At 32.7% G+C, this 25,442-nt stretch overlaps 4 protein-coding genes across 6 annotated transcripts; 2 read left to right on the top strand and 2 right to left on the bottom strand.

Annotated features, from left to right (window-relative positions):
* The first annotated feature begins 324 nt into the window (after positions 1 to 324).
* On the top strand, positions 325 to 4,505 carry LOC110425144 (Chaperone DnaJ-domain superfamily protein). 3 transcript variants are annotated; one of them, XR_002445986.2, is made up of 4 exons: positions 493 to 1,502; positions 1,701 to 1,890; positions 2,963 to 3,814; positions 4,404 to 4,505. XR_002445986.2 is itself a non-coding variant. In XM_021439962.2 (3 exons), exons 1-3 carry the CDS (start codon positions 477 to 479, stop codon positions 3,117 to 3,119), a joined length of 339 nt encoding a protein of 112 aa, XP_021295637.1. In that variant the 5' UTR covers positions 325 to 476; the 3' UTR covers positions 3,120 to 3,871. The 3 variants fall into 3 exon arrangements, 2 of the variants coding, with proteins under 2 accessions (XP_021295637.1, XP_021295636.1); XM_021439962.2 differs by lacking the exons at positions 493 to 1,502; positions 4,404 to 4,505 and adding an exon at positions 325 to 479 and having other exon boundaries at positions 1,712 to 1,890; positions 2,963 to 3,871; XM_021439961.2 differs by lacking the exon at positions 4,404 to 4,505 and having other exon boundaries at positions 2,963 to 3,874.
* Positions 4,506 to 5,131: 626 nt separating this feature from the next.
* Positions 5,132 to 12,265, top strand: SAMTL (mitochondrial substrate carrier family protein). The gene is given in 8 exon segments (XM_021439577.2): positions 5,132 to 7,063; positions 7,066 to 7,122; positions 7,597 to 8,017; positions 8,460 to 8,604; positions 9,481 to 9,596; positions 9,697 to 9,775; positions 10,443 to 10,676; positions 11,599 to 12,265. Coding segments are annotated over 8 exon segments (2,526 nt in total). The 5' UTR covers positions 5,132 to 5,940; the 3' UTR covers positions 11,950 to 12,265.
* A 281-nt stretch (positions 12,266 to 12,546) lies between these two features.
* On the bottom strand, positions 12,547 to 15,555 carry ATPQ (ATP synthase D chain). Its single transcript, XM_021439578.2, has 5 exons — positions 15,289 to 15,555; positions 14,244 to 14,325; positions 13,193 to 13,257; positions 13,010 to 13,096; positions 12,547 to 12,922 (listed from the first exon to the last, which is right to left on the bottom strand). Exons 1-5 carry the CDS (start codon positions 15,457 to 15,459, stop codon positions 12,821 to 12,823), a joined length of 507 nt encoding a protein of 168 aa, XP_021295253.1. The 5' UTR covers positions 15,460 to 15,555; the 3' UTR covers positions 12,547 to 12,820.
* An 8,141-nt stretch (positions 15,556 to 23,696) lies between these two features.
* On the bottom strand, positions 23,697 to 25,442 carry LOC110425360 (LOB domain-containing protein 1-like). The gene is made up of 2 exons (XM_021440259.2): positions 24,990 to 25,442; positions 23,697 to 24,355 (listed from the first exon to the last, which is right to left on the bottom strand). The coding sequence occupies exons 1-2, from the start codon at positions 25,326 to 25,328 to the stop codon at positions 24,032 to 24,034; spliced, it is 663 nt and encodes a 220-aa protein (XP_021295934.1). The 5' UTR covers positions 25,329 to 25,442; the 3' UTR covers positions 23,697 to 24,031.

Below are 25,442 nucleotides of genomic sequence, written 5' to 3'. Positions count from 1 at the left end.
ATTAAAATATCGAGATAGCAATAGTGAAATAAATTCGTTGAATTAAAAGATTTTAAAATTTTAATTTGATAAAAAATATACTATACTAATGTTTTCTCAATTAAGAAGCATTTAAATTCACTTATAATTAATAAAATCTTTATTTTATTTTTTCTAAAAAGAGATTTTCACCACCGTACTTATAAATTAAGAAAATCGGATTACTATAAAAATAAAAAGAGAAAATTGTTTTATAGCAAACGCTGACGCGGCGTAAAGTTATTGGTAGCTGCATTTTGGTGGAACTAAACACATGTATCGAAACAAACCCCGATCTGACAGGCTCTCTCTTGATTTCACTTACAGAAGCTGGCAGCCGAAACCCAAAGCAGCTTAAACTAAAAAAAAAAAGAAAAAACAGAATTTTTTTTAAAATTTTTTTCTTTAATGAAATTTTGAGTCTTCGTTGTAGAGACTGAATTCGAAATCCCATAACAATGGTCATTTCCTTTTCTCAAATTTATTTCATTTTTCGTATATTAATTCCCATTTTTCTGTGATTTATGTATTCGTTTGGAGAATAATTAAACTTTTTGTTTTTTTTTATGTTTTTGTTTGAATTTTCTTAGTCCATATTTTACAGTTCTAATTTAAATGCTAGAGTTGGAGTATGAAAATTCTTAATTTTCGTTGATTTTTTAGGAATTATTTTATACAATGGATGCCATTTAGCTTCACAACATGAATAAAAGGATAAAGATTTTCAAAGGAAATGTTATTAATGTAATTTCCTGTTGAGGGATTAGATGCTTTTAGGTTAAAGGGAGAGATTTTTGTTATTTTGCTCAACTCCTTTGTATTGGGTGGAGTTGGAAAGTTGTAAAGATTGTAATTTTGACTTGTCTTTTTAAGTTCCAAGCATTAGGGGATCCACCCCAGTTAACTCAATTCATGCTTTTGTGGAGCTAAGTCTTGGAAAAATCATATCTTGATCATAATATAAAACTTTTCTCATGGATTCAATGCCGATGAATTGGGATAGGTCCTAGAATAATTGCATAGGTCTTGTGTATAGCATAGTGAGTAATATGCCTCTCGAGAAGCTTCTAATGATGTTGGCATTTGGCAGTTGAAGCAATGCTCATGGCAGAAAAAAAGCCAAGGGTTCTTTGGCCTTTGCTTATGTTTGTAAAGTACTTGGGAAGTATTTGTTTTCATTTTTGGGATCATGCTATGTGACTTAGGTTTCTTGTTTATGTGTGTCTTTTATGGCTTTTAGTCAGTTCTGTTGTGCTTTGTGTTGGGTTTCAGAGATCAGAGGAATAAGTTATGAGCTTGTTGGCACTCAAAAGTGGTAGAACAAGATGCTTGGTGTGGAGAGGTTTGGGTAGTGAAACATAGAGTCTAAGGTTATATTATTCTTCTTTGATAGTTTGATTATATTCTCTCACTAGTTAGAGTTCCCTTGTCACTGGACCAGTCTCCAGAATCCATGCATCACTACATTCGTGGGACTCTTGAAAGTAGGTGTTTTTTTGCGATATGTAAACTATACAGTTTTCAGTGAAATGACAATAAATGTGCCTTTTAATTATGCAGTTTGTTGTTTAAAAGAACTGTTTTTGCTGCAACTGAGGACTAGTTGTGCATCGCTTTTCTTGTTTATACCAATTGGAGATTTAGTCTTTTGTTACAATAATGTTTAATTAATGAATTTCTAGATGTACATCAGGCTACACCATTTTTCGCTGGGCTTGCAGTTGCTGCTGCTGCTCTTGCTGGTAGATATGGAATCCATGCTTGGCAAGCATTTAAGGCAAGGCCGCCAAAACCTAGAATACGCAAATTTTATGAAGGTGGTTTCCAACCTACAATGACTAGAAGAGAAGCAGCATTGATTCTTGGTGTTAGGTAAGCATGTTCAACATGGATCATAAAGTAAGGAATTATATTATGATGTATTAATGTAATCTATCTGAGAGCTGTATCGGGATTTCAGATTCTTGAGCATACATGACCAGTACATTTATGAAATTTGTCCCAAGAATATCTAGCTTGTAGAAAGATGATGACTACCTTTAATGTGAAATAGTTCCCAGATTTTAAGGATGACCTCAATTTTGAGTGATAGAATTTTTTTTTTTTTACCTTAAAGATCCTTCATGCTCTCGCATGACTACTAAATACTAGCATTTTCAGCTCTACCACTTATGTTTAATGACTAAAGCATACATCTTTTCTTGTTTGAATGCTTCCTGCATTAGTGGTTTGATCATAAAACAATATCCTGACATCTGAACCTACCCTACCTTTTTTACCACCTTGGCCAGGCCAAGAGGCAATTGCGAATTTATGCACTGTGAATTAGAGGGATTAAAGGGTTTATTCATTTATTTATTCTCTACAAAGAAGTAAAGGAATTGTTTCAAGCTTTCAATCATTTCAACTTTTTCAGTGCTGAAAATGAGAGAAAAAAGTTTGAAATTTAACTTCCAAGAATTAGTAAATTAATATCCCATAAGCAAACTAAAGTGAAAAGTGTGGCACTTTGATAGATGTTGCAGCCATGCTTGAACATATCTGGTATAAATTAGTCAAGCTCAAGAAATATAAAGCATCAAAGGCTTAGCCTAAGGTTAGCTATTGTTGCTTCAATGAACAGATTCCAATGGTTTTCTGTTGAATCAATTTATCATCAGTCAGTGTTTATGCTGCCAGCTTTGTTGCGAGCATACATGCTAATCATACAGGACTATAATGGCAGAAAATAAAAGATAAACATTAATATGTAAAATCCTTAGGTTCTATGGATTTTTCTTTTAATTTTTCTAATGATTCTGCTAGTTGATTATCTGACCTATGAGGCTGGGTTCAAATCTATGCATCAGCTTGTTTATTTCGTACACTATTATACTTAATATGCATTTCTTTCTGTTCAACATCACGTATGAAGTTTATTTATTTATACCATATGACTTAACAGGGAGAATGCAACACCAGACAAGGTCAAGGAAGCACATAAGAAAGTAATGGTTGCAAACCATCCTGATGCAGGTGGTAGCGATTACCTTGCTTCAAAAATCAATGAAGCTAAAGATGTGATGCTTGGGAAGACAAAGGGAAGTGGATCTGCATTTTAAATCATAAATTTTGATTCTGCCATGCTTTTGACAATCTGCAAGAAGTAAATCCCTTTCATCGCCCCTGCAAAAGTATCTTCTTTTATAAAGAGGCTTATACTTGCCAAATGAATTGCAGCTGCTTTTGCCCCAAAAGCATGGAAGTTGTAGCTGTTGTTCTTAATGTTTTTGTATCTTAAAAGCAAGACTCCTAACAGCTAGGCAGTCACTGCTGAGACCTAGATGAGTTCAAAGGGGATTGTTTGTCAAGAAATTCCGGGTTCATCCACAATAAGTGTTAAAGATATTTACGAGTTTTGGTTGAACGCGATTCGAGTTATTTAATGTTTCGAGACTTTGGCCAATGAAAATGAACCCTGTCAAGATGTAAGTAGGCAAAAGAAAGCTAATATAAAAGATGAAGAAGGTTGTTGAGCTTAAAGTCAACATTATTCTTTTCTTCATCTTATGAGACACAGATGCCAATTGTCATCTGTATCTCTAGTTTCATTCTAGCTAGTTCTATTTTCATTGAAATGCTTGAATGTCTGGTAGCATCCTTACATTCAAATGGCATGATTGATTATTGAACTCTTATTTCTTTTTCTTGTAAGAAAGATGTTTCTGTGAAAACAACAGGTGTTGCTTCTGAAGCAGTTGACCCCTCTACAAAGGATGCTTGTGAAGGTAGATTGGATAACTATCCATGTATTAATGTAAGCATAATTAATTAATAATTGACTTTTTTTTATGAACAATTTGTGATCTCTCCCAATCCCAAGAAGCCATGTAGCAAATGAATAACAAAGCAGCAACTTTCATTAAAGCAACCCATCTACTTATTCTTCATTTTGTCATCTTTAGGGTTTAAATTATGATTATCACAACTAAACTAATGTTGATGGAATCCTTAATTTCATTAGGACCATAATTTAGCCCTTCTCTATAAGGTAGGAGAATTATTCACTCCTTTGTTTCTTTAGGGAAAATTCTTCATCAATTGAAGTCTTTTTCCTAAGGTAGGTTAGATAGTGTCATATTTATATGATAATTAACTAAAATTTCTTTTTCAAAAAATAAAAAAAGTCCTTTTAATACTAAAAAGATAAAAATTTTCGATCTGGGTTAAGACATGAACATTAATAATTATTGTCCTCATTAAATATCATTAAGATATATTATTATTTATTTCTTCGATTTAAAATTTAATTAATTTATGTTAAGATGAAAAATCTTATCAATTAAATCAATCTTTTAATTTATAAGTAATTGGAATTGCAATTTAATTTTTTTCTTCTTTTTCAGAGAATAAGAAAGAGCTCCAATGGGTCCCATTAACAACAGAGGTCACGGTGCCTAAATTGACACGTGTCATAAGCAGATGCAAAACAAGCTAGATGTCAAATTGTAATTTGTCCGTCCTATTTATAGCCACTAACACAATTTCATGGATCCACCAATTTCGTTTTGTACTTCCCCAATTTTTTTTATTATTAAAAATATTTATATACATGTAAAATATATTAGAATTTGCAAAAAAACTTTAATTTATCACCATTGCATATTTATAAATAAGATGTTTAAAATTATTATTTGTTTTTTATATTTTTAGATATTTTATAGAGAAAATGTAAATAGTATTATCAATTTTAAATTAAAACAGTCAATTATTTGAATTATAGCAATATTTTTTGTGACTGAAAAAATTCATAATATAAATATTATTTACTTTAACTAAAAATATAGAAATCCAAAATTAACAAAAAAAGGAGCAAAATATAATCCCAAAATTTAATTGAAGCTCTTATTGGTAATTACCAAAATCTAAAATAGATAAACATTGGATATCTTGTTTTAATTTAAAAAATTTTAAATTAATTTATTTAATTTTGAAAATTGGAGAGGCAAATACTTCAAACTCAGCCTTACGTCAGCCTTTTATCCACCCCGTTCTTCTTTATCCAAAAAATTAATTTAATTATTTTTTTCATAAATTGATAAAATAAAAAAAATAGAAAAGAAACTAGAAAAAGCCCAAGCCTATTCTTCTCTTCTGCTTCTGCTTCTTCTTCCCTTGTCACCACCACCATATCTCTCGCTCTCTTCTAAAAGCTGTCCCAAAAAAAGAAGAAGCTAAATTTAGCATTTCGTTTTGGTAAATCCCAATTCAGTCCCTCAAATTCCACTTACCTTTTCAAAGACACCCCTTTAAATCACTTCCTTTATTTTTTGTCACTGGGGAAAAGAACTCAGAAGAACCCATTTTCAAGCTCTAATATTTTCCATTTGTTGCGGGGTAAATATTGAATTTTTTCCATAAAATAGACAAAATAAGTACTACCCATTGGGTTATTTTTGTCTCAGCAGATAAGGCTAATTTGCTTTAAAAAGCAGCATCAGTTTCGTCATTAGATCCTCTCCCCCAAAGTAAAATCTCCTTTTAGCTCATTTACTGTGTTTTATTGGCTAAAGATTTAATTTTCCTTCTGTGTTTTCATTGTTTTAATATTAATTTTCTTTTGAAGTTATGGTTCTAGCTTGGTGGGTTCTTTTTGTTGGTGTGAAGAATTTGTTGAATCTTTAGAAAGTGCAGTTTTTGAGTTTATGTTATAGGAAAGTGAGGATTTTTGGGTCTTTTAGGGGGGTAATGCAATCGATTTTCAATTCGATTTAAGTAGTAAAAGAAGCTCTTTTCACCCTTTGAATCGGTTGAAGATTTGGTTTTTCAATTTGGGTTTTGATTTTTATGCGTTGACTATGGTTCTTGTTGAATCTTGATAGAGAAGGAGAGTTTGGGGGAGTTTGTATTAAAGAGCGAGGAGTTTTTGAGGTGGTAGGAGTAATGGTGTCTACAAATGATCCCATTGAATCGATTTCGAATTCGATTCAATTTATAAAGGCAGCTTTTTTACCTCTTGAATTGGGTATTAAGAAAGCTGCAAAAGATCTCGAAAGTTGTTGGGGAGTCTCAAATGATAAACGAAATAATGTTGAATTGATTGCCCAATTGAATGGTAGTGATAGGAATGCTAAGGTTCAAACGTTTGGGGTGAAGAGGAGTAGTGGTAGTTTTAGTGGTAGTGGTGTTAATAATGGGCAGTGCTGTGTTGTTAGTGAAGAGAGAAAGAAAGGGTTGTCTATTAAGGTTCCTATCAAGGCTTTTATGGGAATGTTTTTACCAGCAAATGAACAGAACAATGAGAAGGTTAAGATGGATAGGAAAGGATTGAAAGAGAAGGTTGTGGATAGAGATGAAGGGTCTTGTATGAATTGCTTGCAGTTTGCAATGACTTGGTCAGTGTTGTGTAATAGTTTTGTCCAGGCTATTCCAAGCTCGTTTAAGTCAGGGAGGAAACAAATGCAGAAAATGGGTGACAAAGATGAAGTGTGTGTAAATTCGTGTTCTCATGACATGAAATTGAAGTCTTCATTTGAGTTTGAGCGTAAAGAGTCAAGGGCTCGGTTTGTTGCAAAGAATGAGGGTTTGGAACATAATGATCGGAAACATGTATCATTTGAATGCCTTATAGGGTTTATATTTGATCAGTTGACTCAAAATCTTCAGAAGTTTGATCAACTTCTACAGGAAAGTAATCAGAAGCATTGTGATTGTCCATCGACTCCATCTCCTCCCCCTCAGTTTGATCATTTAAAAGCAGTGACAAGTCTTTGGGAAGGACGAAAGGTCGATGTAAATGGGTTTCTGGGAAATTTGAAGTTTGCTAGAGTGGGAGCTGTTCCATCAGGTATAGTTGGAGTTGCTTCTTCGGTGAATGAAGAGGGTGATGATGGTGTTACTACTGGCAGTAGGGAAGAGGCAGGTGGTAATTCCGCACAGAAACTTGCAAGTGGGATACTTAGCATTCCTCTATCAAATGTGGAGCGTTTGAGATCCACCTTATCCACTGTCTCATTGACGGAATTGATTGAGCTTCTACCACCTTTGGGCCGCTCTTCACAAGACCATCTGACAAGAAGAAATTATTCTCTGTCCAGGATTTCTTTAGATACACAGAGTCTGAAGGTATGGCTTCCCAGGAGCTGAGCAAACAATCAATGTTGCATCATTTTTTTGTTTTTTTCCTTGAATAGCAGCATCAGTAAAGATTTGTATTGTGCTGTATAAGAGTAACATAATTCAAACTATAATTTTCTTTAAGGTTTGTAGTGCATTTTTCTTCCTGCTGGAAAAGAGTAGGAACTGGGTAGTTTTGAAATTTTGATTTCTGATATCTCCTCTCCCCAGTCCTAATTGAACTTCAGATTCAGATTGTAACTTTTGAGCATAGCATAAGCTGTTTTTGTGTTTGTGACATGTCATTGATAATATTTTTTGTGACTTATCAAACTTTGTGCTAAATGAGTTCATATCTTTTGAGTTTTCATAGCATTAAGTTAAGGTTAGGTAATATATCATGGTCTAATGTGATTAACTGTAGTGCAGTATAGTGCTCATTCTAGGTATGCTCTGACTTCTACCCTTGCATTACTCTTTCAGGGAGGAGGTTCTTTGAAGAACTGGATAGAGATGGTGATGGCCAAGTAACTTTAGAAGATCTTGAAGTTGCTATGAGAAAAAGAAAATTACCACGGAGATATGCTAGGGAGTTCATGCGCCGCACAAGAAGTAATCTATTTTCAAAATCTTTTGGTTGGAAGCAGTTTTTATCCTTGATGGAACAGAAGGAGCCAACCATTCTTCGAGCTTATACTTCTCTCTGTTTAAGCAAGTCTGGGACCCTCCAAAAAAGTGAAATATTGGCATCACTTAAAAATGCTGGACTTCCAGCAAATGAAGACAATGCTGTTGCTATGATGCGATTTTTGAATGCAGACACTGAAGAATCTATTTCATATGGACACTTCCGCAATTTTATGCTTCTGTTGCCTTCTGACCGACTACTTCAAGATGATCCTCGGTAAGATTAGTTCTCGATTTCAGAGTCCTAATTAGGAACTCAAGCATAAGTAGAAGCTCAAATTTAATTTACTATTGCATTGTTTTTGGTTTGGGCTGTATTGTTAGAAGTTCAAGCTTTAGTTTTGCATCTTGGTTACCAAATTACAGGATGTAGGTTCAGTTTGTGAAATTGTTTTATTGCTGCAGTACTGCTCAGTGCTTCATGGTTAGGATTACCTTGCAAACAATGTTATTGTTTCTAATTGATCAATGTGTATATTTAGTATAAAATTTTGGTGCCAGGCCATGAAGGTTGTTACAGCAGCTTAATCCTAATAACACTTATCCTGACCTTCCTTTTCTTTTGGCGACCATAGATTTTTTGTTTTGCACAACCGCTCATTTTGCACAACAAGTGGTGGCTAACTGTTGATAGCAACTTCTTTATGTATTACGTACAGGAATATCTGGTTTGAATCTGCAACTGTCGTTGCTGTTGCACCACCCATGGAAATACCTGCTGGAAGTGTTCTTAAATCTGCATTGGCGGGGGGTCTTTCATGTGCACTCTCCACATCTTTAATGCACCCAGTTGATACTATAAAGGCACATTCTTCAGCTTAATGCTGCTTTTATGTAACAAAATCTGCCTGTTTGTGAACATCTAGTAGAATCCTTAGTAGTCGTATCTTTTGTTGAGGGCAGATCTGCACTCTGCCATGTTAGTTTTTACTTTTAGTAGACTATGGAGAGCTCCTGTGTGTGAGACTTCATTGACCAACAATATTCTTTATGGCATATGGTGAAAAACAGTTTCTCTGTGAGATTTAGGAAATATTGGGTTCTATTGCAGATGGCTTTTGCTCAAAATTTTGGTAATTGCTTTTCTTCATGGTAAACCCACAAATGGTATTAGCAAATGCAAGTACTTTGTATTTTTATACTGTTTTTAAATAGCTGAGTTTTTTAATTTTATTTTTTCTTAGATAAATATTGTTGAGGCATTGGGCTAATTGTGCATGTTATGGAACATTTTCAGCTGATTGCATAGCTGGTTATACTCTTCTTCTAGTCCCTATTGATCTGTGTTGTATTGTTTAATCTAATATTTGTCTCCTTCACTTGGTAGAGGTGCCTTTTTGGTAGTTTAAAATCTCCCTTTGGACTCTTCACTAGTCCGTGATCTGAGTAATCCAGGAGGAAAATCAACTATTCATTCACATTTTAAAAAGAACAAAGAAATGCTTCTTTTTAGTTCTCCTCTCAACACTAAAAAATTAAAGCACTTAATACAAAAGGGAGTCAAAGGAGTGTTTGTGCTTAAAGATGCATGTACTCTTGCAGGCTTTCTTGCTGAAACTGCTCATGTTTTTACCCATCTTGTGCCATGGCCTTTTCTTTTTATGGAATACACTTTGTCACGTGCCAGTAGGGCTGTTTGATGATTTTTTTTTTCTTTTCCCCTTTTTTGTGTTTTGTCAGACTCGGGTGCAAGCATCAACCCTGACCTTCCCGCAAATTATTTCAAAGCTTCCACAAATTGGAGTGCGGGGGTTATATAGGGGCTCAGTCCCTGCAATTCTTGGACAATTTTCAAGGTTTTGTATAGTTTTCATTGTTACTATTCTTTTTTCCTTTCTGATTTTGATTTTACTTTTGTCATTTATCCATCTGTTTGGTTTTCGTTCAACATTGTAGCCATGGCCTGCGAACGGGAATATTTGAAGCAAGTAAGCTTGTATTGATCAACGTTGCTCCAAATCTTCCAGACATCCAGGTACTTGTTGTTGCACTATTATTTGGTTGTGAATTTGTGATTGAATTTCTATTTCTTCTCTATCACGTAAAGCTCTAGCTTTCCTTGATTGTCCTTTTCATAGGAATATCTGACATCACATAACTTTTCTGATAAGTGGCATTCGTGTGTCTATTTTTCAATTTGTCCAGTCTATTAGATTAAGTAATGGAATCCTGACTTCATGGATATTTCTAGACTAGTTGTGAAAAATTAGAAAAAGGAAAATTTACATGCTGAAGTTTAAGTTTCTTCTACATCTTCTCCTTCTTCTTCCTTGTATAAAGGATGTTGAACAGGCTACCCTAGAATACTCAAATGGTGCTTCTGCAGTCATGCATAGTGCACATTCACTGCACTCTTTATGCATGAACATAAACAATAGCAAACTTTGAAGGATCTGTTCTTGGAAAATTTGATTCTTTAATCTACCTTTGAAGAGGAAAGATTCTAACTTCAAGTTACTGGTTACCCATTTTTCAGATTTGTACTGGATCCTCCTGTTTGTTAATAGTGTTTTCATGTCTCTCTATGTGTGCATGCAGAAGGAAGCAGTCTTGCTCTTAACTGGAAAGGAATGATTCTGATTAAATTGTCTGTTTATATTGATTTGCAACAGTGTTAAAATTTGCATTTGTGTGCTATATAGGTTCAATCCATGGCATCATTCTGCAGCACATTATTGGGAACAGCAGTGCGGATTCCTTGTGAGGTACTAAAGCAGCGTTTGCAGGCTGGCCTTTTTGACAATGTTGGAGAAGCTCTTGTTGGCACTTGGCAACAGGATGGTCTGAAGGGTTTTTTCCGTGGGACTGGGGCTACTCTTTGTCGTGAGGTGCCATTCTATGTTGCTGGCATGGGCCTTTATGCTGAATCCAAAAAGGTAATGATATTTGTTTTGACATTGAGATTTTTTATTTGTCTAAGTAATTTGCTAGTGTGGTCATGCTCAAGGCACTGGAACTTGTTGTATCACCAAGGCAGTGCTAAAAAACATGCTTGTCTTAATGAATTAAGTTTCTTATAATTATAAAATCCTGTATAACAACAGTATATGCGTAATAAACTACAGATTTAAGGTTTTAGTTTATACTAGAAAATGACATTAGAGCAGTAGAGCAGCTTAATGGAACAACTCTATAACTAAAATCACTTGCTGGTATTACTCTTCTTATTTCTTATCTGGTAAAGAGAAAATGCATACTTTTTTTAAATCAAAAATAAAGCTAACGTTTTTTTAATGAAGAAAACAAAAAGACATTCAACTTGGTTTTATTTACTTTAGGTTCTGAATTTGGTGGTGAGTTTGAAAATCTCCTGTATATTGCTTAATTTAATGAGTGAGGAGTGGAGTAATTTACTGAAGATGCATCCTATGTGTATGCTTGCTTGAAATCATGATTATACATACACTTTTGTTTGTCAATCTTGGACTGCTTCATGATTGGCTGTGGTATGCGGCCCTTTATGCACTGCTGTAGTAGTGACAGTGTCATGGTAGTAAAACAGTGATGTTGGGCAAGGTTGTTTTTTTCTGGAATTCCCAGAAATTTTGGTTACTTGATTTGGTCTCCACCGTATCATATTTGGATTTGTTAAAATAGTCTTTTTTAATTTTTTTCATCTCATAATGCATTTGATTGTTTTATTTAAACTGAAATTGCTTATTCTAAAGAACAATGATTTTATCTTCTTTTTACTTTAACTTTATAGGGGGAAATGGCATGGTGAATTTTAAGATTTAATAATTATTTTCATCATCATTTTTATAAGAATTATCATTTGAGTTCTGCATGGTGTTTTAGCTTGCCCAGCAACTTCTGAGACGGGAACTGGAACCTTGGGAAACAATTGCAGTTGGAGCTTTATCTGGAGGGTTAGCTGCTGTTGTCACTACACCTTTTGATGTTATGAAAACTAGAATGATGACTGCACCAGGGGGCCGACCAATATCAATGTCGTTGGTAGCCTTTTCTATTTTGCGTCATGAGGGACCACTTGGCCTGTTTAAAGGAGCAGTACCCAGGTTTTTCTGGATTGCTCCCTTAGGTGCCATGAACTTTGCCGGCTACGAGTTGGCAAGGAAGGCCATGGACAAAAATGAAGATGTGGCTACAGATCAACTCTCCCAAAAGAAATTGACTAATTCTGGGTAGATACAAGTCCTTCCAAAGTAAAAACTCAATCCACAATGACCTCTGGGTTTTTGTTAGTGGTCAAAGCAACTGAATGCTGCTGGAAATTTTGGTGCTTTTTCCCGAAAACTAACAGCAGCAAGTGCTTCGAATTTCATTTGTCGACAACACTTTGTTTTTTGGCTAAAACTTTGTCATTTTTCTTGCAGTTTACACATTTTGTAACCTTGACTTATTTTGAAAGCTATATTTGGTCTGCCCTGGGAGTGGTGCAGATATGTTGATCAGCTCTTGGGTTAAATTTTGTATCTTGAATCCATTCTTCGTATTTTGTGTACATTCTTTGTGAAGTAAATCTTCTTCCTCTCAATTGATTTAATCAGGCAATAGAAAATAGTGTCAATTCTTATGTAATGCTGATGGAATTCATACAGGGCAGCCAGAATCATCTCTTTATAGTATATTGGCTGACTGAATAGGCTTCCTATAGTGCTGCAGACTGTCAGCAATGAACTTTTTACATACAAGAATTCCAGCTTCTATGCTAATTCCATGGTAGATATCAAGATCTTTTCATTAGTTTTGTACATCTGAAATTGACTTCTCATGGAAAGAGGCTAAGGCAGATGAAAAAATTTTCCATTGAAAACATGGATGCGGATGCCACTTAATGAAGCATGTCTTACAATATTCAGTTTCGTTCTCAAGTGAATGGATAAATCTGTTTCTCTACACAGAAAACCCAATTATTATAGGAGCCCAATCTTTCCAACCCAGAACAACCAAATTACACAAAAAAGGGTTCGGTATCATTAGGGTAGAACAACAGAAACAAGACAACTCAGAAATTCTGGCTGCGACTGAAAGCTTGCCCCTTAAATCAGCAAAGATGTCAATAGCCCCAGTAGTCGTTCCGGATCTCATCATCAAATTTCTTCTTCAGCTCAGGGTGTTTCTCAAAGTACTCATCTGCTGTCATGGTGCTGATCTTTTTCTGTTCAGATAAAGAAAAAGAATAGTAAAATCAACGATTCCGATCAGATCAAAGAATGAGTCATTTTGGGCATTGTTTTCCAATTACCTTAAGCTCCTGAACCTCAGCGATTTCTTTCTCCAAACGCTCAGACTCTTTCAAGGATTTCTCCTCTGCTTCTTTCAATTCAATCAACTATAAACACAAGTATATAGCACATCAAATAAGGAAAATGAAAAAGACATCTTGAGACAGAGGTAGAAGAGAGTCAAGTATCATATTGACTCTCACCAATGCATCAAATTTTGGTTTGTATTGAGGAGTGACTGTGTCGACAAACTTGGGGATCTCTACACCTGCAAAGGAAGCACATAGAATGTGTAAAGATGGGGGGAAAACTCATAGGTAAGGAAAAAACAAACAGATGGAAATAGCGAACCGCCCAGCTCCACCAAACCCCAAAACATGCAGACAAACAAAGACCAAGGTGCTAAAAATTGCAGAGAATCCAGTTAGACAAATCACTAAAAACAAGACAAAGATAGTATGTTGATGAAGGGGTGGTTCTACATTGCAATCAACCAATATGTCAAGAAAACTGTGAAATATCACTAGCCTTATTTCACATGGCTCATTGCTAGTGGGTGCTTTGCGAAAACCTTACCATCAAACGTTTGATAGTAAACTGGTTTAATGATTAGAGGCTTTCCGTTGATCATAAAAATTAGAGGTCTACGTTGAACTTCATTTACATTAACCATCCAAAGTATAGGAGTATCTGGAGTCTTAGATGTTCTCAAGGATCTGATCACCATAATAGCATTATGGAAGTGGAACATCTAAGGCATGAATCTGAGACTATCAAATGTTAATAGCATGGTACAAGAGAATCACATATACATACAATATTAAGACTTGTATGAGCAAAAAATATAGCAACTGATTAATACAATGTCCTTATAGGCAATTGATTTCCATCTTAGCTTTTAGATCAAGTACAGGTCATGGAACTGGCCTACAAAATATCAAAGATATCTGCAGTTGAAGAATGGTTGATAGCATTAACTTCCATCCTTTACTAATCACTGAAGAATGGAAAAGGAAAGAGGCAGCTAGTCAAGGTGACTATATCATCATCTGACTTAGAAAATTGCCGCCTCGTGTCAAGAAGCTGAGCTTAAAACAAAATGTTAGTGCAAAGCACAGATTCAGGAAGCTCCAACCATGTGAGGGAACAAAATGTGAGGCAGATAGATAATTTATGCTTTTAAGCACCTGGAACTGATCTAAAACTGAAACATAGCATTGGAAGTAAACCATGGCAACCATCAAATGAACTTACTGTCATAAGCCTCTTTGTACATATCCACCAAGCGAGAACCGATTCCTTTTCTATAGTATTCCCAGTCAATGGGTTCAGGTTCCTGCTTAACAAAAAAAATCACATTATTACCATGGTGGGGCTCGAATTCAACAATCACCCCTAATGACAAATAAAAGTCTTCAAAATGAAACTTCCATAGTATTTGCTTTAATTTTCATATTTTTTACCTTTTAGCATCACATATTATGCATATTCAAAAGTGATATGTTAAATAAGGTTTATACCGTAAAGAATTCCAAACACCAAACTGACAAAGCAGCTAAAGCTAGTACTGTTCTTTTAAAGTGTTAATCTGAGATTAAGTCCTTTTGATATTGCCACCTTGAGATATCCTAAAATTCAAATGTATAGCTAAATCATGAAGTTAGAAATTTTAAAATCAAAAGAGACTTCTACCTCCTCTGCCAGAAAATGGTAGAAATCCATGAATAACAAAATTGAGCAAAATCGAATGGGAAACAAAAAATAAAAAGCTTTAACACCTGTATAGAGAGAATGAAGAAAAGGTACTTAAAACCCAAAATTCTACTTTCCCCATATATATATATATATGTATATAAACTGAATTTCAATTCTTTTTAATAACATAAATAAAGCAATACACCCTTAAAAAATGTCATTCCTTTTATTCATTTTTTCGGGACAAATTATTTTACATGAATTCCTTTCTTCAGCCCCACTAAATTTAATAGGTTCATCAACAAAAAATGTAAAATTACAATAATCAGATTTCCATTTTTTTTTTTTGGTATTTTCCTTCATTTTTGAACAATATTCTCATCCCCATTTTTGAACAAAAATAAAAAGAACTAAAATTTCATTGAAAAAAACTGGAGAAAATTCCAAATTAAATCTTGAACAAAAAATTCAACAGTATGGAATATTTCTTTCAATAAAAAAAAATTATAAAATCACCATAAAAAACTAATACCCTAGAGATCTAATCAAAAGTTCAACACAAAAAAAAATTAAAAAGATCTAGAGAGAGAGAGGAAACACTAACCTGGCTGAACTTGGTCTGCAAAGTGGAGTTAACCTCATCGAAAGCTCGACGAAGAGTGGCGAACTCTTTGCGAGCCTCATCGGTGACCAAAAGCTTAGCCATCCCTTCCCAATCAATGTTCTTTGATGCTTTGAAGGCCACATCCACTACTTTCTTTCCTGCTCCGCTCATTTTCTCGCACTTTCTCGCTTCCCAAACGCAAAATTTTCAGGTTTTTTCCCCTTTCAACTTCTGGTGATGAGGGCTGCTTCTTCCGGTTAGGGAAATGATAGTCTTAAAAGAGAAATTCTGATTCTTGATGATGGATAAAATGGTAAATTCGTATTATTATTTGAGCCGGTTTGATCTACTCCTTTTGGGCTTAACCCAATTACCTGTCAGCTTTATATTCCCTCTGACCCAATTCCTATGTAAACCCGGTTTTGGATCCAGAAAATGGGCCGGTTCATGCAAGTTGGAAGTTCTGGCCCGGTTATTTAGTCTCATTCTGTGGCCCAAAACTAGAATAGTAGGGCCCTTTTTTTTTAACACAAGAGTAATATTGGGCTTCTAAACTGACTTGGATTGGATTGGACTTAACCTAATAATTTTTTTTCCATTTTAATATAAAAAAGCTAAATCAAAATTTTTTCGATCTATTCCTTATCCATGAAATAACTTTTATAATCCGTAATAGCTATTCCGGTCTCTCTTGAAATGATTATTATGTGAATCAAACAAAATATAAGACGGTACTAAAGAGTAAGAGAGAAACAAAATCGACATTCCCTTAATCAAACATATCAATAGTTTAATAGTGAAAAATCTTTTTAATTTACCTAAATAAAATTTAAAAGTCATTGCACCTTTGTTTAAATAAATAATATTGGGGTTCTTTTGTGGGTCTGAGAGAAAAAAAGGAGAGAAGTTGCACTTGATTCACTCCAAAATGCTCTCATCTCTTCTTTGTAAAAAGCTTGTAAATATGATAATTTTCTAAATTTTTACTTTCAAATCCTAGACTTTATCTCATCCAAACAAATCATAAATGCATTTGGATGTATACAAGATATGTAACTCACTATAAAAATAACATTTTTTATAACCCAATATACAATTTATTTTTTGTCGCTTAAAATCATTTAATTTCGAAACACTCTCCTATACATGCATACATATATACATATTATAATATTGACAACATTTGTTGTAATTATTAAATTTACATGATATATATTATGTTGTTCGAAATAAAAACGAGTAAAAATGTAATTTGTAGTAAATTTTGTAGCTCGAAGTTGATAAAAAGATTATCTATTTTGTGGTTGAATAAAAAATATATTAATTTTTTAGAATATATATATATATATATATATATATAGAGTACCATTTTCTATTACTTTAAACATAATTAATACTTTAATAATCAATAACTTTTGAATATAATGGGGAAAATGTTGTCAAAGAAGGAGGTCGGACCATGGTGTGTTCAAATTGGTGGAATTTTGCCTTGATCCTGTTTAGATAGACAACTCCTTAAACATCATTATTAAATATTAAAACAGACATTAAGAGCTAATTGAGGGTCCAAGGGGGCAACAAGAAATAGTTTAGTAAAAATTGCTTGCTTGAGTGTTTACACTTAGCATTACTTTAATTATAAAAGAATCAACTTTGAATTTTGTAATAAAGACATGTTTTAATTTAAAAAAGCAACACACTCGTGAAAGATAAGGATCGTAAACTTTTCATTTTTGTTTTTATGTGATATGTCGATTTTATAGATTATTTTTTTACTTAATATAATAATAGTTTATTAATGTCAAAGTTTTGAATTTGATAAATTTTAAAAAAATTTTACCATGGCATCAGAGTTTTCAGTTTAATAGATTAAATTTTTTTTTTCTTATATAATCAAAGCTTTGAGTTTAATAGATAATTTTTTTTTCCTTTTTGTAACATTTCAACCTAAACTATTTTGTTTATAGATTGATTGGAATATTATTCAACTTATAGATTTTTTTTGAATTTATTTAATAAATTATTATTGCGTTAATATAAGATCAATGACTGAGACAAAAATAACGGACAGATAGCATCTGCTCAAATAAATTATTTTTATAAGATTTTATGCTCTCATTTTTTTTATATATAAATATTTTAGGGCTAGAGCATTTTTTTTTCCATGTAAAACAAAAAGATAGACTCACAAATCAAGGACTTTTGATTCAAAAAATTAAAAAAAAATGAAATAAATAAAATTCTTACATGCATGAAACACAAAAAGAGTTGACAGATTGACTCTATAACTATCAATTGACTAATTCGGCAAATATATATTCTCCCGACCAAGTCCCAAAGTTTCAAAGGTTAGCTAGCTGTAAAGTATAATTCCAAAGGAAGCAAATGGGTTTCCACTAGAAGAACTATATTGAAATTTTAGTCATCCAAGAGGGTGGCCAACAAGAATAAAAACATGGAAGTTTTTGACCCGCATATATATATACATATATAATGAATTAATTAAAAATTATACAAAATTACTCAAAATTTCAAGTTAGGTAATCCCTCTTTCTTTGGGTTTTTATCGATATTTCGATTTGATTTAACGATTGTTATCTTTATTTAAAAGAAACGATGAAGTTTTGAATCTTTTAAATTTTCTGAAAAGTAGAAACGGACTGAAGGTGGTGGCAGGAGAGGCAATCACTCTTTAAATTTTAATTTTTAATTATATTCGAATCAATAATTCAATTTATAAATTTATATGATTACTCTTTAATTATTTTTCATGTAAAATCCCGAATTCATCACTGTTGAAAAACAAACATGCATAACTTACAAATGGATCAAAACCCGTCAAGTGGGTATAGATTGAATCTCTTCTACCTCTAGAATTCTAATAAAATAGAAAGAAAAAAAAAACCCCCGGTCCAGCAGGCAATGGCACAATCATGGATATATTGCAATTTGGTGCTGATTACTTATAAAAATGCCAAATTTAATCCAAGTCAAGGGTCATTTTGCAGTTGTCTCTTTCCATTCTCAAAAGACTTCAAAATTCTTTTTCATGGAGTGACGTACGATTAATATGATACGTTTCCAGTTTCACAACAGATAGTTCATTCCTTGACTTGAATTTAAAGTGTTTATATTTATACGTACGTTTTCCTTACGAGTGAACGTATTATGACTTGAATTTAATTAAGATTATGACTTTATATTCCAATATTATTCTACTCATATCTTCGAGTTCCCATTACCAACTGATTGATCTTGCTTTAATAGTATTAAGTTCTTAATACTATTATTATTTACTATATTTTAAAATTTTAATTAATAAGCTCAAGTTTAATAGAACAATAATCAAAGGGTTACAACTTGATTGACATTTTCTAGGACAATATTATTATAATGAATCAGATATAAGTATATATATATATATATGTGTGTGTATGTATATATATACACAGAAATTATGATTTATGTACTAAGTCTGTGCACCAAGAGAAAAGTTAATTACTTCGATATAAAAGAGAATAATTAATGTACTTGACTAATAGGTTTGATAAAACAAAATTTTTTGATCGATAGACAAATGAAAAACTCTTTTAAATGATGAATGTCATGCACATGAATGTCATGATCAATTCTAATAAGTCTCGATATTAAGAGAAAGTTAATTACTTCAACATAAAAGAGAATAATCAACGTACTTGACTTGTATGGTTGATAAAACAAAAGTTTTCGATCGATAGACAAATGGAAGACTCTTTTAAATGATAAAGTTTATGGAATAAATGTGAAAATATGTATTATATACACACACAGGGAGAGAAATTAAGATTTATAGATTTAGACATGCATATGAATGTCACGATCAATTCTAATTAGTCTCGTCGTTAAGAGAAATGTTAATTACTCCAACATAAAAGAGAATAATGTGCTTGACCTGTAGGGTCGAGAAAACAAAATTTGTTGATCGATAGACAAATGAAAGACTCTTTTAAATGACAAAAATTACGGATTAATATGTGAAATTAGATGTACTTGCTTGACGGAGCTAGCATATACAAACAAAATATCCTTTTGAAAAATTCATTCATATATGAAATAAATATACAATATTTGAAGGAGTCACACCAGTGCTAGGATCATAATCGTTGTTGACATTTACCATGAAAGTATGAACAAATCATCATTAAATATAGAATCTATGAGCAAGCTGAAAATCAAGGGAAATGACAAAGGAAAAAATGTACAAAATTTTCCAAACGCAAGGGTTGTCTAGATACAGAATTTTCCTTGCTTACAAGCAGTACCCCAGTGATTTCTAGAGCTTTCTACTTCAAATGGGAAAAAAAAAACATACCAACTTAACTTGTTAAAGATTTTCCATATGTTAGCAATTTTTCTAATTTATTCAATATTGACTTGTTAATCTCAAATTTCTACTAAATGGGTTAATCATTCTAGTTTTAGAATTAATATTCGAGTCAACTCAAAAGCTTAATTTGTTTTTTATTTTTTTTACAGTTAAACAAGGTTTAAAAAAATTAAAAAGGAATATCTATTACCAAACTTTTGTTTGATTAATTTTTCTGTCAATGAAATTTGATTATTTTATTAAGTATCATGAAAACTAATACAAAACTTCAACTAGAGTTAAATGTGTAGTCAAAATAGATTATATAAACGAAAACCTAATAAATTTCTGTTGACATAAATATTTTTAAAAAATTATATTTGTATCATATATACATCATATTATCTTGTAATAAACAGCTCACTAATAAACGAACAATAGGAGATAACATACAACTTATAAGTTTGCAAAATATCATTCAATTGCTGCTTTAAGTTAAATAAGAATCTTTGCAAAAGCTTGAAAATTGCATGTGGTAATGGTTTTTTTTTTAAAATAAAAATACTGAAATGTTGGACAATAATCAGACTGTGTCATAACTAGTCGTAGAACATAAATATTGGTAACGTTATTATTTATTATTCCTTACCATTTCTGTGTATCAACAGTGCGAAAGTCAAGCAAATCATATATAATATCATTCCAAGAATTTAATATGTCCCTCTGCATCATCATGCAGTGGCTTAAATTCTTCCTAATATGGTTCACAAGTCACAGCGGGAGCTGGACCTTGCCTGGTCCCCTGCAGCTAACTTGTTCAAACATGGTCAAGATGGGTATAGATTTATAGCCGGACTTGGTGCTTGATATAAACATTGATGAACCAGTACACATTCAAACCTTTTTATTTCTATTCTGATTTCTGGCCCATTCTCTTAAATGGTATAAATTCATCAGTACTATATATTAATGTTTCTATTTATAGTGTGAACGTTACACTGCTAGGAATGAGCTCTAACTTGGGTTGTTAACACACCTAACAATAATCAATTTCATGTTGAAAAATGGTTGAGAAATGATGAAGAAGAAGTATGAGGAGAGAGGGCTTGAGAGATGGTAGTGAAATCTGAATGCATTTGTAAGAGATTGTGGCTATAGGATCAAATTTGTTTCAATTTGTTTAGACTAATGCTAAGACATAAACCCTAGCATGCTCCATTCTCATTGGACCAAACAAACGATTTTGACAGATTGAGGAGAATTACTAAGTAATTTTATCTTTGTCTCTTTGACTAAACGGCTGCTAATTAAACTGTCCACAACCTTTGCAATTGGAACTATAGACTTCACACAAAGAAGGGAAAAAAAAAAAGAAATAAAAGAAAGGTTTTCAACACAAAAAATGTGTACGTAGTAATTACTGAAATCAATAGGGATCGGCAAATTAATGAGAAAAAAGACAAATCTTACCAATAAAATGGAGAATCCCAAGGTGGATTCTTTATGAGTTCAATTATGCATATTGTACGATAAAAATGAATCTATTGTAGTATAGTAGATATACTGTAGCTGCTTATTTTCTTTGAAAAAAAAATTTAAAAAGAAAGATTTAAATATAATATATTAAATAAAAAATACAAACATTTATCATTAAATCAAATACTTGATTATAAATTATTATTTTAAAAATCAAATAAATTTTAACAATTAAGTCAACCCGTAATTATGAGTACATTTGAACCTTGGACTATCGACTTCCATTCATTTAAGGCTAAGGTGACCATTAGCAGATCATTCCTGTGTAGTTATCGAGTTGAATTCATATTAAACCGCCGGTTTTCTTACGATTTTATTCTCATTACGAACTAGTAAAAGAGTTGAAACCATATGAAGAATCAAACAAATGCCCTGCCAAGACTGTTTATGCGTTTTTTATGGGTCCGGTATGTAGACTTTCACATTTCAAAACATAAACTATACGATTGACTCAATTAATAATGTTTTCATCTTGATATGAAATATATTTAAAAGTGCTAATCTTAATTATATAATAAAAAAATAATTCTAAATATTTATATTTAAATACTTTAATTCGAGGACAAGATTAACTTATCTATTTAATTTTTTTTTTGATAATTTTGAGTGGTTTGTAATATAGGATTTGACCTTGGAATTTCTTTGTCAAATTGATGTGATATAGGTGGGGGGCCAAGCCAAAGAGGGCATATGTTTGTCAAAGGGCTCGAAGCAAATTAACGGTATATTCTTCTTTTTATAGTAGAATGAAAAAATAAAATAAAAAAAAATAAAAAAAATTAGAAATTAAAAGAGATTCGAGAAGAGTAATGTAAATGCCTTTTCCTTGGGTTACAAAATCAAACAAGACATGTCGGGCGCACGTGACATGATGAAAAGTGCAACAACAGAGCTTAGAGCTCAAAACGCGTTTTCGCCTTTTTGTTTATTTTCTTTATTATATATATATATATATATATATATGATCATGTAATTAATTTGGGTTTCACTTGGAATCGAATTAAACCTTCAAATTATATATGATTTAAATCATGAAATATAACATAAATTGATAGAGTTTTAAGAATTTTGTATAATTTGGGACATCGATTTAAAAAAATTTATTTTATATTGTCTTATAAAATAATATAAATACAAGAAAAATATTTATTAATAATTAATATTTTTATATAAAAAGATTCTTTTAATTTTCGACTTAATGGTGAAAAAGATAAGTAATATAAAGATAATATTCTTTAAATTGGATTTATTTTTAAAACTAGATCGTTTTATACGGTGATGTTGGACAATATTTCATTATCAATCAAACAAAAGAATAGTCATAGAACCTGAACATTTGACACACCTCAAAACTAAAATTCAAATCTCCTTTTTCTCAATCAAAACAAAAAAAAGATAATCATGAATGATTTCATAAGACTCATAAATAATCCTGTCAATCCGGTCCATGCAAGAATTGTGGATCTGTTTTCCATGACTCCCCAAGCACTAGACCAAAAATAGGGCAGTCCATTGAGGCAACTAATTTCTATATATTGACCATAATTCTCTATTTCCATATATTATTGGAGTGTACTCCTATTTATTAAAAAAAAGTTTATGATGTTGGAAACCTGTCACATTAATGCAAAACATCTTTCTCTAAACACTTCGTAAACAACCAATCAAAATGTGTAATCGAGTCACGGAAATTTATCTTACACATCGATGACAAAATTAGAAAATTGACATGATTTTAATTATATTTTAAAAACAATTATTATCCTTTTTTGAACCTATTTAAAGTAAGCCTATAATGCGTTTGTTATAATTAATTGCAATAGTGGTGTAATAATATGCATTTGCCATGTCATCACTTTTATTTTGTCACTCGATTCGATTTAATTTTTTTTGTTAAACTTGTAAACAAAAGAATATTAATTTAAACATTTTTTGAAAAACGAATCATAATGACAAAGGGTTCACTCTGAATGGATCGTGCTAATAAAATATTTTATCACTTGTAATATTTCATTCTATATTTATTTGTTTGTACCATTTGAGCATTTATTTCAATAAGTATTCAGAAAAATCACAAGTAGAGAATTTTCTATCTTGGGTTTTGCTTTGAAAGATTTATTTTTATTTTCTTAATTATCAAAAGGAAAAAGCACATTATACTAGTCCAATGGGAATTTTGCTTTTTATCTACTTGGAAAAGCTAGAATACATAAGAAGTCAGTAAAGTGCTTTTGCCAAAAAAAAGAGAAAAGAAGTAAAGTTGTTATGAACACTGTCTAAAGTACAGCCTAAGTACATTAATTATATATAATGGAATTGTTTTATGATAATTGAATAAATATATTTATTTTTTTTTTAAATAACTTGTATTATGATTCAAATTTAAGATTTTTATTTAAATCTCGTTTATGCAAATAGTTAAAGAATTTCCCAATCATGATCAGCTTGAGGGATGACAAAGGCCAAAGTTAGTCAAGAAATAAGCAAAGAGCAAGCTAGTTTGACAAGTAACTGATCAGAAAAACTATTTTAGAAGATAAAATTAGGTAACCAAAGTTGCTTTAATTCAAAAATTAGCAGACTTAGGGATAAAGACTGTCATGCCTGTTCTCTTTCCCTCCCTCCCTTTGATATCTACCATCACTCTTTTCCTAATAATTTTTTTTTTTGGCCATTGTAAGATTACAAATAAATTATAAGAAACCCTCAATCTGAAATCCTTTTGCAAAGGTTTCCTTTGGTTAACAAGACTGATTAAAAAGCATTAGGGACACATACCTACCATAAACTAATCACTTTATTGAAAATTCTCTAACTAATGTCTTTCTTCTTTTTGATTTTTTTCACCTTCATATCTATTCTTCATGTCCAAAGAGGCTCCCAGGCTGAAGCAAGATTACTGTCATCTAGGAAGCAGCTTGTGTCAATGCTGTAAGGTTGCTGCTGGGAAGTGGGTTCTTTAGATTGTGTCATTTCCATGCAGATTAAGGCTAGTAAATTGGCTTGTTGGCACTGCATGGTGACGAGCTCAGCTTGTGTCTTGGCCAGTTGTGCTTGGAGGTCACTGACTTGTTTTTGAAGCTGGCAGATTGCTCCGGCACAGCCGTAAACCGGGTCCCGAATCCGAGCACTGGCCTCATACACCATGCTGCTTACTGCATCTGCTCTTTGAGACTCTGGGAGTTCCTGGAAATAAACAACGGACAGAAGATTTAACCTTCAAAACATGAATGGGAAACGACTTTGGAACCAAGTACAAGCATGCAGGACTAAAATTTTGAGAAATACTTGGCAATGATGCCTTTTGGTAGACGATATGATGCCCGCCCTTAGCTAGTCAACATGTGATTTATGTGTATTCAACCCACTGTGCAAGTTAAGGGCATGGTTGACCTTGGTTTTTTTTTTTTCTCACCCTCTTCCCCCTCTAAGAGCAAGCGGTCAATCAAAGCTGGGCGCCGTGGGGTTAGAGGTAAATGATCATTGAGCCCATGGCAGACTAAATATTTTGGGAAATAAATCGTTTTAAAATGGTTGATCCGTAATGCATTAGGACATTTTGTAATCTTGACTGACTAATAATAAAAGTCAAGTTCCACATGGTTTTTTGGCAATTGGAGTTTGATCCTTTAACCATGAAAAGTGTGACCCTTCTTCAGGTTGAGAACAAAGCAGGAGGACAATTTTCTTTGAAAGAGAAAATTAATCAACCAAAACAGAATCAGATATCGATCTTTGTTTTGATGAAACCCCAGTTTGGTTGGTAATAATGGCAGGTTGATATAAGAAAAACAGAAGGCTTTAAAAAAATATAGTTTACCTGCAAGGACTTGATGATATTGCTAGCTCCAAAAACTCTGTGAGCAATGGTGAACTTATAAGGCTCAGTTGGAGGGAAATAAGGGGCTAAAACACACTTCTCGACGCAGCGGCGGCGGAGGATTTTGCAGGCGGCGCAAGGGCTGAGAACAACCGGAGGAGGAGAAGCTGGTGGTGGAGGGGGTAGATGAGAATTCTTGGGAGAATTAGACTGGGAGTTTGGAGAAGGAAAACCTGGCGAGTAATGAGGGGTAGGGGGTGAAGAAGAAGAAGATGGAGAGTAAGAAAATGGGGTTGAGACTGAGATTGGAGAGATTGCAGCTTTGTCATTGTTCTCCATTGTTGAAAAAGCAGGGGAGAAAAAAGAAAAGAAAACAGAGAGAGCGAGAGGGAGAGAGAGAGAGAGAGATTGAGTTTTGTTTGTTGTGAGAAACAGAGGAGCTGCTTTAGTTGA

The sequence above is a fragment of the Theobroma umbraticum genome, unplaced genomic scaffold (assembly GCF_002168275.2).
Source record: "Theobroma umbraticum cultivar Fairchild unplaced genomic scaffold, ASM216827v3 scaffold_81.0, whole genome shotgun sequence".
In the NCBI taxonomy this organism is placed as follows: Eukaryota; Viridiplantae; Streptophyta; class Magnoliopsida; order Malvales; family Malvaceae; genus Theobroma; species Theobroma umbraticum.
Note: the sequence above shows the minus strand (reverse complement) of the source record. Positions and strands in the feature narration are given on the sequence as shown.